The sequence below is a fragment of the Triplophysa dalaica genome, chromosome 9 (genome assembly GCF_015846415.1).
Source record: "Triplophysa dalaica isolate WHDGS20190420 chromosome 9, ASM1584641v1, whole genome shotgun sequence".
In the NCBI taxonomy this organism is placed as follows: Eukaryota; Metazoa; Chordata; class Actinopteri; order Cypriniformes; family Nemacheilidae; genus Triplophysa; species Triplophysa dalaica.
Window position 1 is genome coordinate 4,318,166 of NC_079550.1, and position 12,359 is coordinate 4,330,524.

The 12,359-nt window shown below is 40.5% G+C and overlaps 1 protein-coding gene across 4 annotated transcripts in view; it reads right to left on the reverse strand.

The window, feature by feature from the left end:
• The window catches only part of LOC130428547 (cytoplasmic dynein 2 heavy chain 1), a 62,727-nt gene extending 50,950 nt beyond the window's left edge, over positions 1-11,777 (reverse strand). For 2 of the 4 annotated variants that reach the window (XR_008907484.1, XM_056756669.1), the window contains exons 1-24: positions 11,548-11,777; positions 10,801-10,996; positions 10,548-10,718; positions 10,276-10,414; positions 10,025-10,143; positions 9,806-9,950; positions 7,987-8,219; positions 7,778-7,894; positions 7,523-7,636; positions 7,327-7,438; positions 7,086-7,210; positions 6,577-6,752; positions 6,274-6,469; positions 6,093-6,188; positions 5,772-5,939; positions 5,447-5,545; positions 5,223-5,362; positions 4,801-5,029; positions 2,518-2,645; positions 2,312-2,427; positions 1,680-1,807; positions 1,301-1,450; positions 416-621; positions 145-300 (exon numbers count right to left, since the gene is read on the reverse strand). Coding sequence is in view for 3 of the 4 variants with exons in the window: in XM_056756669.1 (XP_056612647.1) it covers positions 145-300; positions 416-621; positions 1,301-1,450; positions 1,680-1,807; positions 2,312-2,427; positions 2,518-2,645; positions 4,801-5,029; positions 5,223-5,362; positions 5,447-5,545; positions 5,772-5,939; positions 6,093-6,188; positions 6,274-6,469; positions 6,577-6,752; positions 7,086-7,210; positions 7,327-7,438; positions 7,523-7,636; positions 7,778-7,894; positions 7,987-8,219; positions 9,806-9,950; positions 10,025-10,143; positions 10,276-10,414; positions 10,548-10,718; positions 10,801-10,983 (3,446 nt within the window). In the remaining variant the exon portion in view is untranslated. Of the gene's footprint in view, positions 1-144; positions 301-415; positions 622-1,300; positions 1,451-1,679; positions 1,808-2,311; positions 2,428-2,517; positions 2,646-4,800; positions 5,030-5,222; positions 5,363-5,446; positions 5,575-5,771; positions 5,940-6,092; positions 6,189-6,273; positions 6,470-6,576; positions 6,753-7,085; positions 7,211-7,326; positions 7,439-7,522; positions 7,637-7,777; positions 7,895-7,986; positions 8,220-9,805; positions 9,951-10,024; positions 10,144-10,275; positions 10,415-10,547; positions 10,719-10,800; positions 10,997-11,547 lie in introns of those variants that run through there. The other 2 variants (XM_056756670.1, XM_056756672.1) reach the window with 2 other exon arrangements.
• Between the last annotated feature and the right edge of the window lie 582 nt (positions 11,778-12,359).

Here is a 12,359-nt window from a genome sequence, read left to right on the forward strand (position 1 = left end):
TGAATGCTTTTCCACCCTCGCACCGAGCCGTTCTAACACAGTGGAACGATTAATCAACAAGAATGATTCGGCACGCTGGTGGAAAAGAATACATTTTACTCTTCTTCCAGACGTGATTTGTTGTTTAATGCTCTGTTGACTGACCTGAAGGAAATCCAGTCCTGCTCAGCGTTTTCATCGAGTCCCTGCTGAAAGTCCTCGTAAAGTTCCCACATGACTGAACATTCTTCAAGATTTCTCAATGTGTCAGTGGCCAGAGACACATCAGGAGTGTTCAGACGGAAGTGCTCACAATCTTCCCTAAAATACACACACAAACAACTTTTTTGTGAAAAGTGCCCTAGAACGTTTTCTTTGAATGGTTCATTTTGCTATGGTGAGACATTGAGGTGGATGAAACAGTGAATTCACACACATGAGTTTTTTCCGTGTTTTTTCCAGCTCGTCGAACTCCGCACGTCTGTCTCGGATGTTTTGTGCGCATCCCTGCAACGTCTCGTGGTCACCCGACTCGATGATGTCATAACTGGGTTTGAGCTGGTCCCAGCGAGCTCTGAACTTCTGCAGGTCCTGCATGTAAACCTGAAGCCGCGTCTCAACGTTTCCCTTCATCACCTCCACCTGAGGACATATACATGTATTTACTGGATGCATACTGTATATGTGTCCATATACAGTGGTATGCAAAAGTTTAGACGCCCCTTGCAGAATCTGGAAAAAGCTGAAACTTTTGAAAAAAAAAGGATTTTTGAAAATGAACGTTTATTTCTAATTTAGTCCTGCCCTGAGCAAGTTATTTCATTAAAGAAATGTTAACATGAAGTTCACACTAAAGAATAATAACAGAATTTCTAAAAATAGCCCAGTGCAAAAGTTTAGACAGTTTAGAAGTTTAGAAAATGTTTTATTGTGTTTGTTAACTGTATTTTTTTTTAAATCTTAAATCAAATTAAAGCAAGTGCAGTTTGATTTATATTAATTGGAATGCACAATAAAAAAAACATGATTCTCATTTTGTATATATACAGTATATATATATATATATATATATATATATATATCTGTTGTTTGTGTTTTATAGCAACATACAAGACAACAATGCGTTAAAAAATAGTATTAGTGATTGTGTAAAAATGAAAAATGATGTGTGTTAGTATACTCATGATGTGATTTAGTTGGTATACTCATGTGTTAGGTGTTGGGGTAGGGGATATAATATATCATAGGCTTGATATAAGATCAATGGAAGTCTATGTAATGTCCCCACAAAACATGGAAACCAGTGTTTGTGTGTGTTAACCTGTTCTTTAATCAAGAGTTGGTGACTCTCCATCATGAGCTCAAATTTGTCCCATTTTGCTCTCAGGGTGCTGATGGAGTCCAGTCCTCCACCTGCCACAGACCGCAAGAGTTTGTTCTTGTCCTCCACTTGCTGGAACTGAGGCGATATCTAAACACAATGTTTACATATTAATCCCTCACAACAAAACCCTATCGTCTGACTTTCACATTCAAAATATTCAAAACCTAAATAAGATCAAAACCACAATGGCCTGCACATCTTAAGTCATGTGATTGTGGCATGTTTTCTACTCTTACTTTCCCTAAACAGCTTCATGCTGGTCAAAAGTGATAGCCATATGAAAATAGAGAAGAAGAAAGGTTTCTGTGTGATGTACCTCTGGTTTCTGAGCCTGCAGCTGATTGTGTTTGGCATTGGCCTCTCCAATCTCATCAATGCTTTCAGGGCGCAAGGACAAGACCTCCATCGCACCGCTCACAAATGAGTCTATGACCTGAATGTGACCTGTGCACACACAACAGGACAGCAGAGGTCAGTGTTGCAACATCTTCTATACACACGTCTGATGAGGGTTCAGTACAAAACAAACACTGCATTTTTGGCCTAAGAGGCTTAAAGGGACAGTTTACCAAAAAAAAGGCAATTTTGTCATCATTTGCAGTTCTCCATCTCCAGTTGTTACAAACCTGGGTCACCATTGACTCCCATAGTAGGATGTACTTTGGGAGTCATTGATGACCCAAAACGGCTTAGTTCCAAACTCTCATTAAAATATCTTCATTTGTATTCATCACAACAAAGAAATGTATACATGTCTGGTATAGCTGGAGGGTGAGCAAATGATTAGAAAATGTTCATTTAATAGTAGCTGTACTTTGTAAAGCTAGAACAAATATAACTATTGAAAATATGAACATTTAAAAGGACATTTCCAACAACGGTCTCTGAATCTATCACAATCCAAATTTCTCTAAGGGTCAGTGCTGCTGTAGGTGTTTCTGATCTCACCCTGGATGGATCTTCTGAGAGATGAGAGCAGTGCATCAAACAGGCTTTGAATGAGATCGTCCACGGCCACTCTCACAGGCTCACAGTTCACCGTGATGCAGTCTACTTTCTCTGTGCTACACACAAACACACAGGGGAATATAGCACAACCTGTCAAACACGCAGTACAAAGGCGTGATGATCACATACGCCTGTGAAACAGTCACCTGGGGAGACGTTCAGCCTCTTTTCCTTTTGTTTTAAGAGCTTTGAAGTTTCTCTCCCAGTCCTGAACGCTGTGAAGCTGTTTCTCAACCAGAACATCCACGTCCACCTGTCCCAGCACCACCCAGTCCTGTACACACGTGACTTGTGTTTATACAGAAGATTCAATAATCTTACAGATAACAAATACATTCAGCTGTGAGCAGAAATTGGCTACTACTTGTCACATGAGAACAAACTGGAAATGAAATGTGAATTTGTAATATTTCAATTTTACTAGATATTTTTTACAGAATCCAGACCTTCCGCAAGGAAAAGCTGTTTACTTTCGGTTTTAAGGTAAGTGCAATTTGGTTGAATGAATTGTAAATATAATGTCATATATGATATTAAAATATATATTTAATCTGTCAAAAACCAATCAAAATGATTTGCTGCATCCAGGTTACCGTGTGTTATTAGTTTTGAGCGGTTGTTAACTTGTTATCTGGAAAAAACAAACCTGCAAATGTTGCGACTGGCCAATCATAATCAAGCATTCCAACAGGCCGTGTCATATTACTTCATAAATCATTTCACTTTTTAACAAAATGCCTTCAATATAATGAATTGTATTGTTTTTACAAAAAACTTAAATAATAACATTACAATGATGTGAATTTAATCTTCTCTCATTAATGAATGGAATAAACATCCATTTCAATAAATATGTTCATGATTCAATATTCAAAACGTCTTGACAGAATTCTCCTGTAATGTATCCTGAATGTGTTTATAGAAATGTTATAAACAAGTCAATTTTTTTTACTTTCTAAAGATCTAGTGGGCTCTTACTCCGAAGAGAACAAAACTCCAGTTTATACATAGTCAGATGTAATGTGTGGTTAAAGGCAAACTTAAATTATAAACCTGTTTTGATATCAGCATTAAAATTCCAATCGTTCAAGAATAAAATATAAAACGCTTCTGTTATTCTTTTTCTGGAAAAAGTTGTCATCACAAATCTAGACAGAACAAATTAAATAAGAAGAGGTCTGTGATGCTGTATGCATACAACAGGCATTTATTTTATATTTTTTATTGTGTCAAATCAAACTCAGGGAGAGCAGGGGATCTAATAAAAGAGCCACCTGCCAAATCTGATAACGATCAGACATCTGCTCATACCAGGTTCCCCAGGCACGCCGCTAAAGAGGAAGTGTTCGTCTGTTTCCCCTCTGCGTGGGCGACAGAAATCAGAAGTGAGTTTGTGTGCGTGAGCGATGGGACTCCCCGGTATGGTATTATAATCTCACAAGGGACATTGTGCTACGGCGGGGTGTATTCTAAACCGCAAACGAAAGCTACCAGCCTTTCAAGAACGGAAGTTGAAATAGTGAAAACGCAATAGAGAGTACAATTCTGGTGTTCAAACCTACTGACCCGACTAGCTAGACCGCATGTTTAAGCCTCCACATGTTTAAGCCTCCGCATGTTTGAGCGTCACAAGCATTTATCAAGGCTAAAAATGCTGTCTAGGTAGGCAACTCACTAGGTTCTGAAACACATTCTATATTGGATAGCAATCTCTGGGAAGCTGATGTGATGTGAGTGTGTTTTGGCATGTGGTTTTAAGGTGTTTTCGAGAACACTGTACACTGACCGCAGATTTGATTTGAAGTTCATGAACTTTATGTACCGAAAACCCCGTTTGCTTCCCGTTTGTAGCTCATTTTATGTGGGGGAATCCTCCCTGTGAGAACTATACTAGATCAAGAACCAAAATAAATCTGTTGTGAAATCTGTGGACAATGTTCTGTCTTTAATTTTTTTTAAACTGGATCTAATAAGCTTATATTTAACTTCAGTTTCCCTCAGGTTCATCTCCAATACTGGATGGAAATGTCTGAATCTGCTGCATAGATAATGGGACATCATTCTACACATAACTTAGTACCAATGTCCAGGACCATTAAGTCTGAATACACTCCTTTTCTTGAAATAGATTTAGAGCTTAAGTGTAAAAACCAGTAATTAAATGTTATCCTTGCGCCACAGCCAGACGATAGCGAGATGACAGAGGCGAGACCATGAGGATGAGGCAATAAAAAAAAATTTGTTGGTCACCAAATAATACATTTTCAGGTTTTAAAGGTAAGGATAATTGTTAAATGCAGACATTTCAGACATCTCAGCTTCGTCTTGTTTCAAATATTTTGGGCATTTCTGAGAAAGCAAAGACTCTCCTATGATTTCTAAGGATGTTTATTTTTAACAGTGTAAGTATCACATCTGTGCATTTTCACCTTGAATTTGTCCATGACATTAGTGAGTCGAGTGAAGAGATGTTCGGCTTTGCTGAAGATGGTCAGGAAACCGCTAGCGTTCTGTTCATTCATACATGTGAAAATGCATTCCTCGCCTGCCTCGCTCACTCCCTTGAACTGGTTGGGGATGCAGATGAATCGCTTCATCTCGCGGTAATACTTTGCTCGGACCTCCTCGAAAGCAGGGCGGAACTGCAGCCGCCCCTGCCTGAAGAAAAACACAAGATATTAAAATAAATAAATCAATTAGCACACTGTGTTGTCATTTTCCTCGCCAAATACAGAATAAATAATGTTAGAAGTCCTTAAAGGCGCTTTTGTTTTGTAAACGGATTTTCACAAGGCCGAAGCAAAATGAAAGTGAGTGATAAATGAGAAGATGAGATGAGTTGAGTTCTCACTTGAAGACTAGGTCGATGTTAATCTCAGGCAGGTTCTTGTTGAGGGCTTCCAGCCCCACCTGATACTGATGCTCCAGAGCTTTGTAGAGCTGATGATTCCAGTGCTGACGCCAGGCCTTCATGTCACCTGTGCGGAAGCCCTGAACACACACATATAAGGTTATAAATGTTTACAAAAGCACTGGGTCTGCTCGAAACCCCTCGGAGATCAGAACCATCCTCACCTGAGACTCCAGAGTGGCAAATCCAGTCCTGAGATCCTGAAGACCATCCTTCCACCTCTGCTGCTGTCGCAAGAGATCAACCCCCATGAGACACACTACCTGTACAGCACACACACAGATCCCACAAACTTACACACACAACGGAATTTAAAAGAAACACACAGGTAGTCATTTTCTTTGCCGTCTTGTATTTATTTCAGTCACACTTCATGCTGCTCTCAAATGATATCTGCTGCGGTTTTGTTGCTTTGCATTGGATTTTCACTTTAATTCAAGTGTGGGCTGGTTAGACTAAAGTGTGATGAAGAGGACAGATGAAGATCACCTTGTTAGTGAACTCAGTGTGCCACTTTCTGAGTTTGCGGTTCTCTGTGGAAAGTCTCTCCGCTGCGCTCTGAAGTTTACTGATGTACTGCTCAAGGTCTTTAGGATTCTCCCACGTGATCTGGTGTTTCCCACCTTCATCACGGGACTGTGACCTCGGGTTTTGCTGCTGAACACACATGAAACGTGACATGTTAAAGCAACTCTCTCTCTTCAAAGAGCAAGGCCTTTATTGATCCTTACAAGCTTTGAAGCCACACATTTTGAGTTACTAGTCAACAGAGAACCCAAGAGAGAACAGAAGAGGTTTGTCCTGAGGTACCTTGATGACCTGTTCAAAGGCAAGAGCAAAGCCGAGCATCATGGGTCTCTGAGATGGAATCATCTGCTGGTCGATAGTGTTGTAGAAGTGAGCCACCTGTCAAACGTGAAGGATATTGTGAGCTTTACACAAGCATAACACACATACTATTTCATGTTTCACAGATTTCATGTTCACAGACCTGCTTGAGGACGATGGCCTGTCTGTAGAACTTCTCCGCTGTGTTCGCGGCCTGCTGGATCTTGGCAGGAATGTTGAAGCCCAGAGCAGACAGCTGTCGCACCTCTCGGAGTAAACTCACCAGCCGGTCTGAGTAATGGATCTTCAGATGACCGTCCATGTGATCCAACTCCATCACCCGACTGCTTGCCTGCAGACTACACAAACATATGAAATATGACCCGGTAATTATAAGTAGCTTAATATAATAACCATAAAATCTGTAGGATGTAGTCATGAGTACAGGTATATATGTGCCATTCACCTGATTCCGGATATTGGATCTGAAAGTCCAGACAGCAGATCTCTGGTCCAGTCTTCAAACTGCTCCTGCTCGTAAGATCTCAGCTGTTCCTGGAGCTCGTTGGAGAAACGGAGCAGCGATTGAAATCCAGACAGATCTGAGAGGAGAACCTCTGACATCTTCAAAGAGTCCTCAACCTACACACACACCCAGACACTCCATTTTAATATCAGACGTCATCATTTGCTCCCCTTCTAGTTGTTATAAACCTCTTTGCATTTCTTTGTTGTGCTGAACACAAATTATTGAAGGTTTGTAACAAAGCCATTTTGGGTCACCATAAACTTCCATAGTAGTACAAAAGACTATTTTTGGAGTCAATGGTAACCCAAAACAGCTTAGTTACAAACCATCATTGAAATATCTTCAGCACAATAAAGAAATGTATACAGGTTTGTAGCAACTAAAGGGTGAGCAAATAATGACAAAATGTTCATTTCAAATAACAGACTCTTTGTGTGTGTGCGCACCTTCAGCAGCAGCTGTCTGACCCACACAATATTGTTGACCACCTCAGGGAGGTTCCTGCCCAACAGAGGTCCCGTCTTCTCACCTGGGACACCATGACAACGGCTCTCGAAATCAGCTCGCAGCCCTGCACAACAACACATCTAGTGTGAGACACAACCTGTGGTCTCGATCTCTAGCAGCTGTGGATCCAGATTACTAAACGTTGTGTCGCTCAGTGTGTGTGTGTGGGTTTGAACAGACCCTTGTTGTAGTCTAGCAGTCGTGTGAGGAGCGTCTCTCTCTCAGGCTGAAGCTCTTTGCTCACTGTGGATCTTCTGATCAGATCTTTGTGTCTCTGAAAGACTTGCAGTAACTAGAACAAGAGTATGAGTTGTTGAAGTCAATGATCTGAATAAGCATGTCTACTGTACGTACTGGACATGTGTGTACAGTGTACCTGTTGTGGACTCTCCTGTGCGTCTCTTATAAAGGTCTTCAGTTTCCCGGCAGCTTCTTGTTCCGCTGGAGTGATGAGACGATCAAACTGAGAAACTGCAGCTCTCCATAAGGGCTGAGCACACACATAAAAAACACCAACGGTATCACATTTATGATAAAACATCACCAATTAGAGCAAAAACAAACACTTCAAGAAATGCTATATTTTCATTAAAACACAAATACCATTCAAGCAGTTTGTGTGTTTGTGTACCTCAGTATAAGGATTGTAGTGTATTGGGTTGAGACCGGTGAACGGTTGATAAACCTGCAGTTTTCCTCCAGATAACAAATGCTGAAGTTTCTCGCACACGGTTCGCACCTGTAACACCTAAAATGCACAGAAACACCTTGAAGTAATCCACACATACACACATTAAAACACATAATGTCCTGAGATGATTGACAGGTGTTTGGTCTCACCTCCTCCAATCGCTGGGCCAGGCTCTGCAGACCCTGAGGGCTGTGCTTCTCGCCGTTCCACGGATGAGGCAAGTAACGTTTCCATACCTGACCTGTCAGGTGTTCGCAAGCCACCACCCACTGCCCACACACAGCCATGCCTCCTTTAAGCCCCTCCCTCACTGTGAAATATGGATCTTCCCACAAGTGGAGGGAACTCAGTTTTCTCTGTACAAATCTTGCCAGAGCCCCACCTGTAACAAACACACACATCAGGAATATCAGTTTATAGTCGTTTTTTTATAATACTGTATTCATCAGAACTGGTAATGTTTAAGGGGTCATATGGCGTGAATACGTGTTTTTGTGTGTCTTTGGTGTGTTATAAGTTGCCCAAGCATGTATTAGCCTGCCTGAAACGCCTCGTGTAACCACACCCCCTCAAATCTACGTCAGTTTGTGGTTTGATTTTACTAAGAATGCCCAATAGTATATGCAGGTAAGGTGGGCTTACCGGTCAGTACAATTGCTTTGGAACCTGAAGTTCCAAATATGGTAATAGCCGTTACATTTCCATCACACATAGTATCCGACCAATCACTATGGACTGATTAACTGGCCAATCATAGCACACCTCGCTTTTCAGAGGGATGAGTTTTGTAAAAAATCTGCATGTTTCAGAGAGGCGGGCAAAGAGGAGATACAAACATGCACGGTATGTGGAAAATACAGCGTTCTTGAACGTTAAAGGAGAGTTGTTTCTCTACTTTTACTCAAATGTAATATAAATCATAGGGGTCCACAGAATGTGTCTGTGAAGTTTCAGCTCAAAATACACCACAGATTTTTCTAATTCTTCTGTAAGTGAAAGTAACAAGCGTGTTAACAAGCCACGCACATTGGTTTCTATGAATGAATGGACAAACGCACGGTCACAGTGAAATTTTATTTACTTTATCTACAGGTCCCCGATGTCTTAAAAATACTGGTACTTAAATCTCTTTATTTGCATCTTTGCCTCGTTCAGTGAGGAGGATTTCCATTGAAAACTAAATAAATCCATTGTTATCTTTTCTCCTGTGAGGCTGGGAACAGTGTTCTGTGTTGGTATGTTCAGCCAAAAGTAGAACAGTTAGCATGCTTTGCTCCCTTCTGCCATGGTGTCAGAAATTCACACGAGCGAAAACAAAAATGGCGGCAGTGCCATGGGATGGACTCGTTCAAAGAAAGGGCCAGAAATATTATAGTAAGTAATCAGGACCACTCGTCTTCTCATGGGCTTGCAGAGATAGGCTGACATAAACAAAGTTACTGGGTTGTCATTTTTCACGTTTATGAGTTGACAGATGCACCAGAGACCCGATTTTAGCACCTAAACTAGTATAAAGTCTTGTCTTTGTGAAATGACTCCTTTAAATCGTGTATACATATTTCATTACATCTAAAACAAAGGATGATATTTGTTTTTGCCGTGTCATATGACCCCTTTAAATATCGACGTCAGCATGTAGAATTTTCTGGTACCTTGTTGTGACGACAAAACAGAACCCTAGCAACTGCATAGCAACACATCAGTACACCCACGCAAAATCGAAATTGACTAATTGCTTTTATAAAAAATGATTCTGGTGTAACACCTGGTCAAATAAATATTCAGCATGATAACAAAATAATAAAAAACTTTATTCCAAAACCCCTTCTGAAACAATTCAATAGAATCTCATTGTATTCACTGAATATTTGTCATCTCTGTACGAACATTCTGTTAAATGTGAATGAACAAATGTTAATACATTTAATACAAGGAATTTCTGATCAAATTCATCCTGAGGTCTTTTACCTGTGACGTCCATCAGTCTGATCATACGTGTCTCAGGATACGGGCCGTGCTCGTCCTGTCTCCACAAATCATCTACCGTTTCGCGTGTGGTCTCCATCAGGTCCAGTACCTCCACCAGACTAAAACTGTCCAGATTATTGTAATCCTGAAACCAATGCAATGAATTGAATAAACTGTAATTATAGTAATGAGACGCTGTCTGTGTTTGCGTGGGTTTACCTTCTCAATGGTTCTGAAGAGTTCAGAGAAATATGCAGCTCTGTCTCTCTCACTGCTGTGTTTTCCAGACCGACTGATATCAGACCAAAACTGGAACTCATCCAGAGGAGTCGTGATGCCTGCACACACGCACAACACACGTTGGTCAGTGTTATTCAAATACATTTGCGTGACACTGAATTTGATCCAAACTCATGCTGAGGGAAGCAGACCGAACCAGATCAAATATTCAGTTAACTGTGAGAACTCACCCAAGACATCCGACTCGGAAAGACTGCGCTTCCCAGAATCCTCTGCGTGTGAGTGTCTGAGCACAGAGCCCAGGCCGACCTCAAGATCAGTGAGCAAAGACTGAAGCTTTGAGTCGAATGATTTACTCCATTTCTCGTCCTGGACACACACACAAAGGCAAAAGTGTTCTAGTTCAAAAAACAAGGTTGGTCTACATCTTTCTTCGAAAACTTTAGATGCTATTTCTTAATCATAATACTTGACAGTGGGTGTGTGGGTGCACAAGTCTGACCTGAAGGAGAACCGGGCCGTAGACCTGTCTCAGAGCTCGGTACAGAGTGCTGATGGGTGACTCCAGCATTGAGGAGACCAGGACGGATCTGTTCAGATTCTCCTCTGATATCACACACGGATGAGGTTTAAAAAACACAAGAACTCTTTCTTCACAGTCCATACTCTCCAGCTAAAGAGAGAGAATGATAGTTATGTTATTTCTGGGTAAGTCTTTCTTTAAACAGATTCAACAGAAGTTGTAATATTATCACCTTGTTTGAGAACTGCAACTCATCTCCTTGTCTGTTGATGGTGAGCAGGAGTTCATTCCCATCATCTAAGAAGTTATCGAGAGGACCGCTGCTGGGCGGAGATGCTGGTGCGTCCACACTGAAGTAGTTTCCAGCTGTGGTCAGTATGAAGAGTTTACGAGGGTCATCTCTCCCAGTCGCCATCTTTCACCTCTTCCTGTTTAAAATCATCAATTACACCACCTTTATCAGCTTGCAATGCAGAAGAGTCTTTATATTTGGTCAAATATTATAAGAGGACATGGAGATATGAAAATACACACAACCACCTGTCGATTCACGTATGCTGTAATTTCCCATTAACCGTGGTTTTAATTATACTGTAGGTCAAGCTGTTTTGGGTTTGAATTGATTGAATACAATTTCATTACCTGCAGTTAATTTCATAACACGGTTATATTTATAGCATCGAAATGGCTCGATAACTGGAAAATTAGTCTGTGAAATAACACACAAGATTGAGATGATGCCAAGCAGGCCCAAACAATATTTTAAAACCAGCTCTAGAAACGTACTTTTACAAGTTTGACTATGTCTGAAAGCAATCGTGTATTATTATGACCCTTTTGTACAACATGAAAAAAAAACATATGCTGTTTTATAAAAGGTAAAATTATATTTCCTAGCACAGACTTTCCTTGCAAATAATGCACGAATAAGGAAATAAAACGCGTCCAAACGGTTCATAAATAAAGGAATTTATCTTACTGTTAATTACAGATGAAGCAGATTGTTTGAGGGAGATTAGCCCGCTAGGCTAACCTAACCGCCATCGTTCAAATTGAAGCGAATTCATTCCTCTGAACAACAATAAGGATCAACCGGTACATGAAAAGACAACTTCTCATAAAAAATCGTTTTTTATTTGGTGTTAACAGCTGTGTCCTCGTGTATTCCGGCTTGTTTGTTGTGTGTGTATGCAGCATTGAGGAATATCACTGCGCACAGCGTTCAAACGGACGTGGTTCCCAAGGCAACCACGCACCCGACGTGACGTAGGAGGTGTTGTGAATTCCAACTACGTACGTATAAAAGTAAACTTCTTTCTTGGATTTTTCAGTATTTGGTGACGGCATGTCATCTTCCTGTCTGTGTATATTTGTAACTTTGCACAAAAACTATCCCCCTTATAAAATTCACATGCTTGCCATACTTCTACGTCGTATTAGATCGTTTTTTTACCGTACGTCCCTTACGAAAATTACTTATCGAAACATTTTTGGTTTGTTTTGAACCATGGTTATTTTAGGTGTGTGAGTCGACCTTTCTGTTTACACTGTGTTTTTTCAAAAGCTTTACCATCTATCTGTCTGCTTTTCTCTCTGTCTGTCCATCAGCAGGGGTTTGAAACAGATTGAGTTGTTTATTTCATTACAGTATGTATATCTGTATCCCTATCTGTGAGATTGATTTGTGTTTTACTAAAGTTATTTATCTTCATCTGTCTGTCTCTGAATTGTTTTATTTTAATGTATATAATATGAAATGCACATATGAAGAGTTTGGTTCCAAAATGAGAC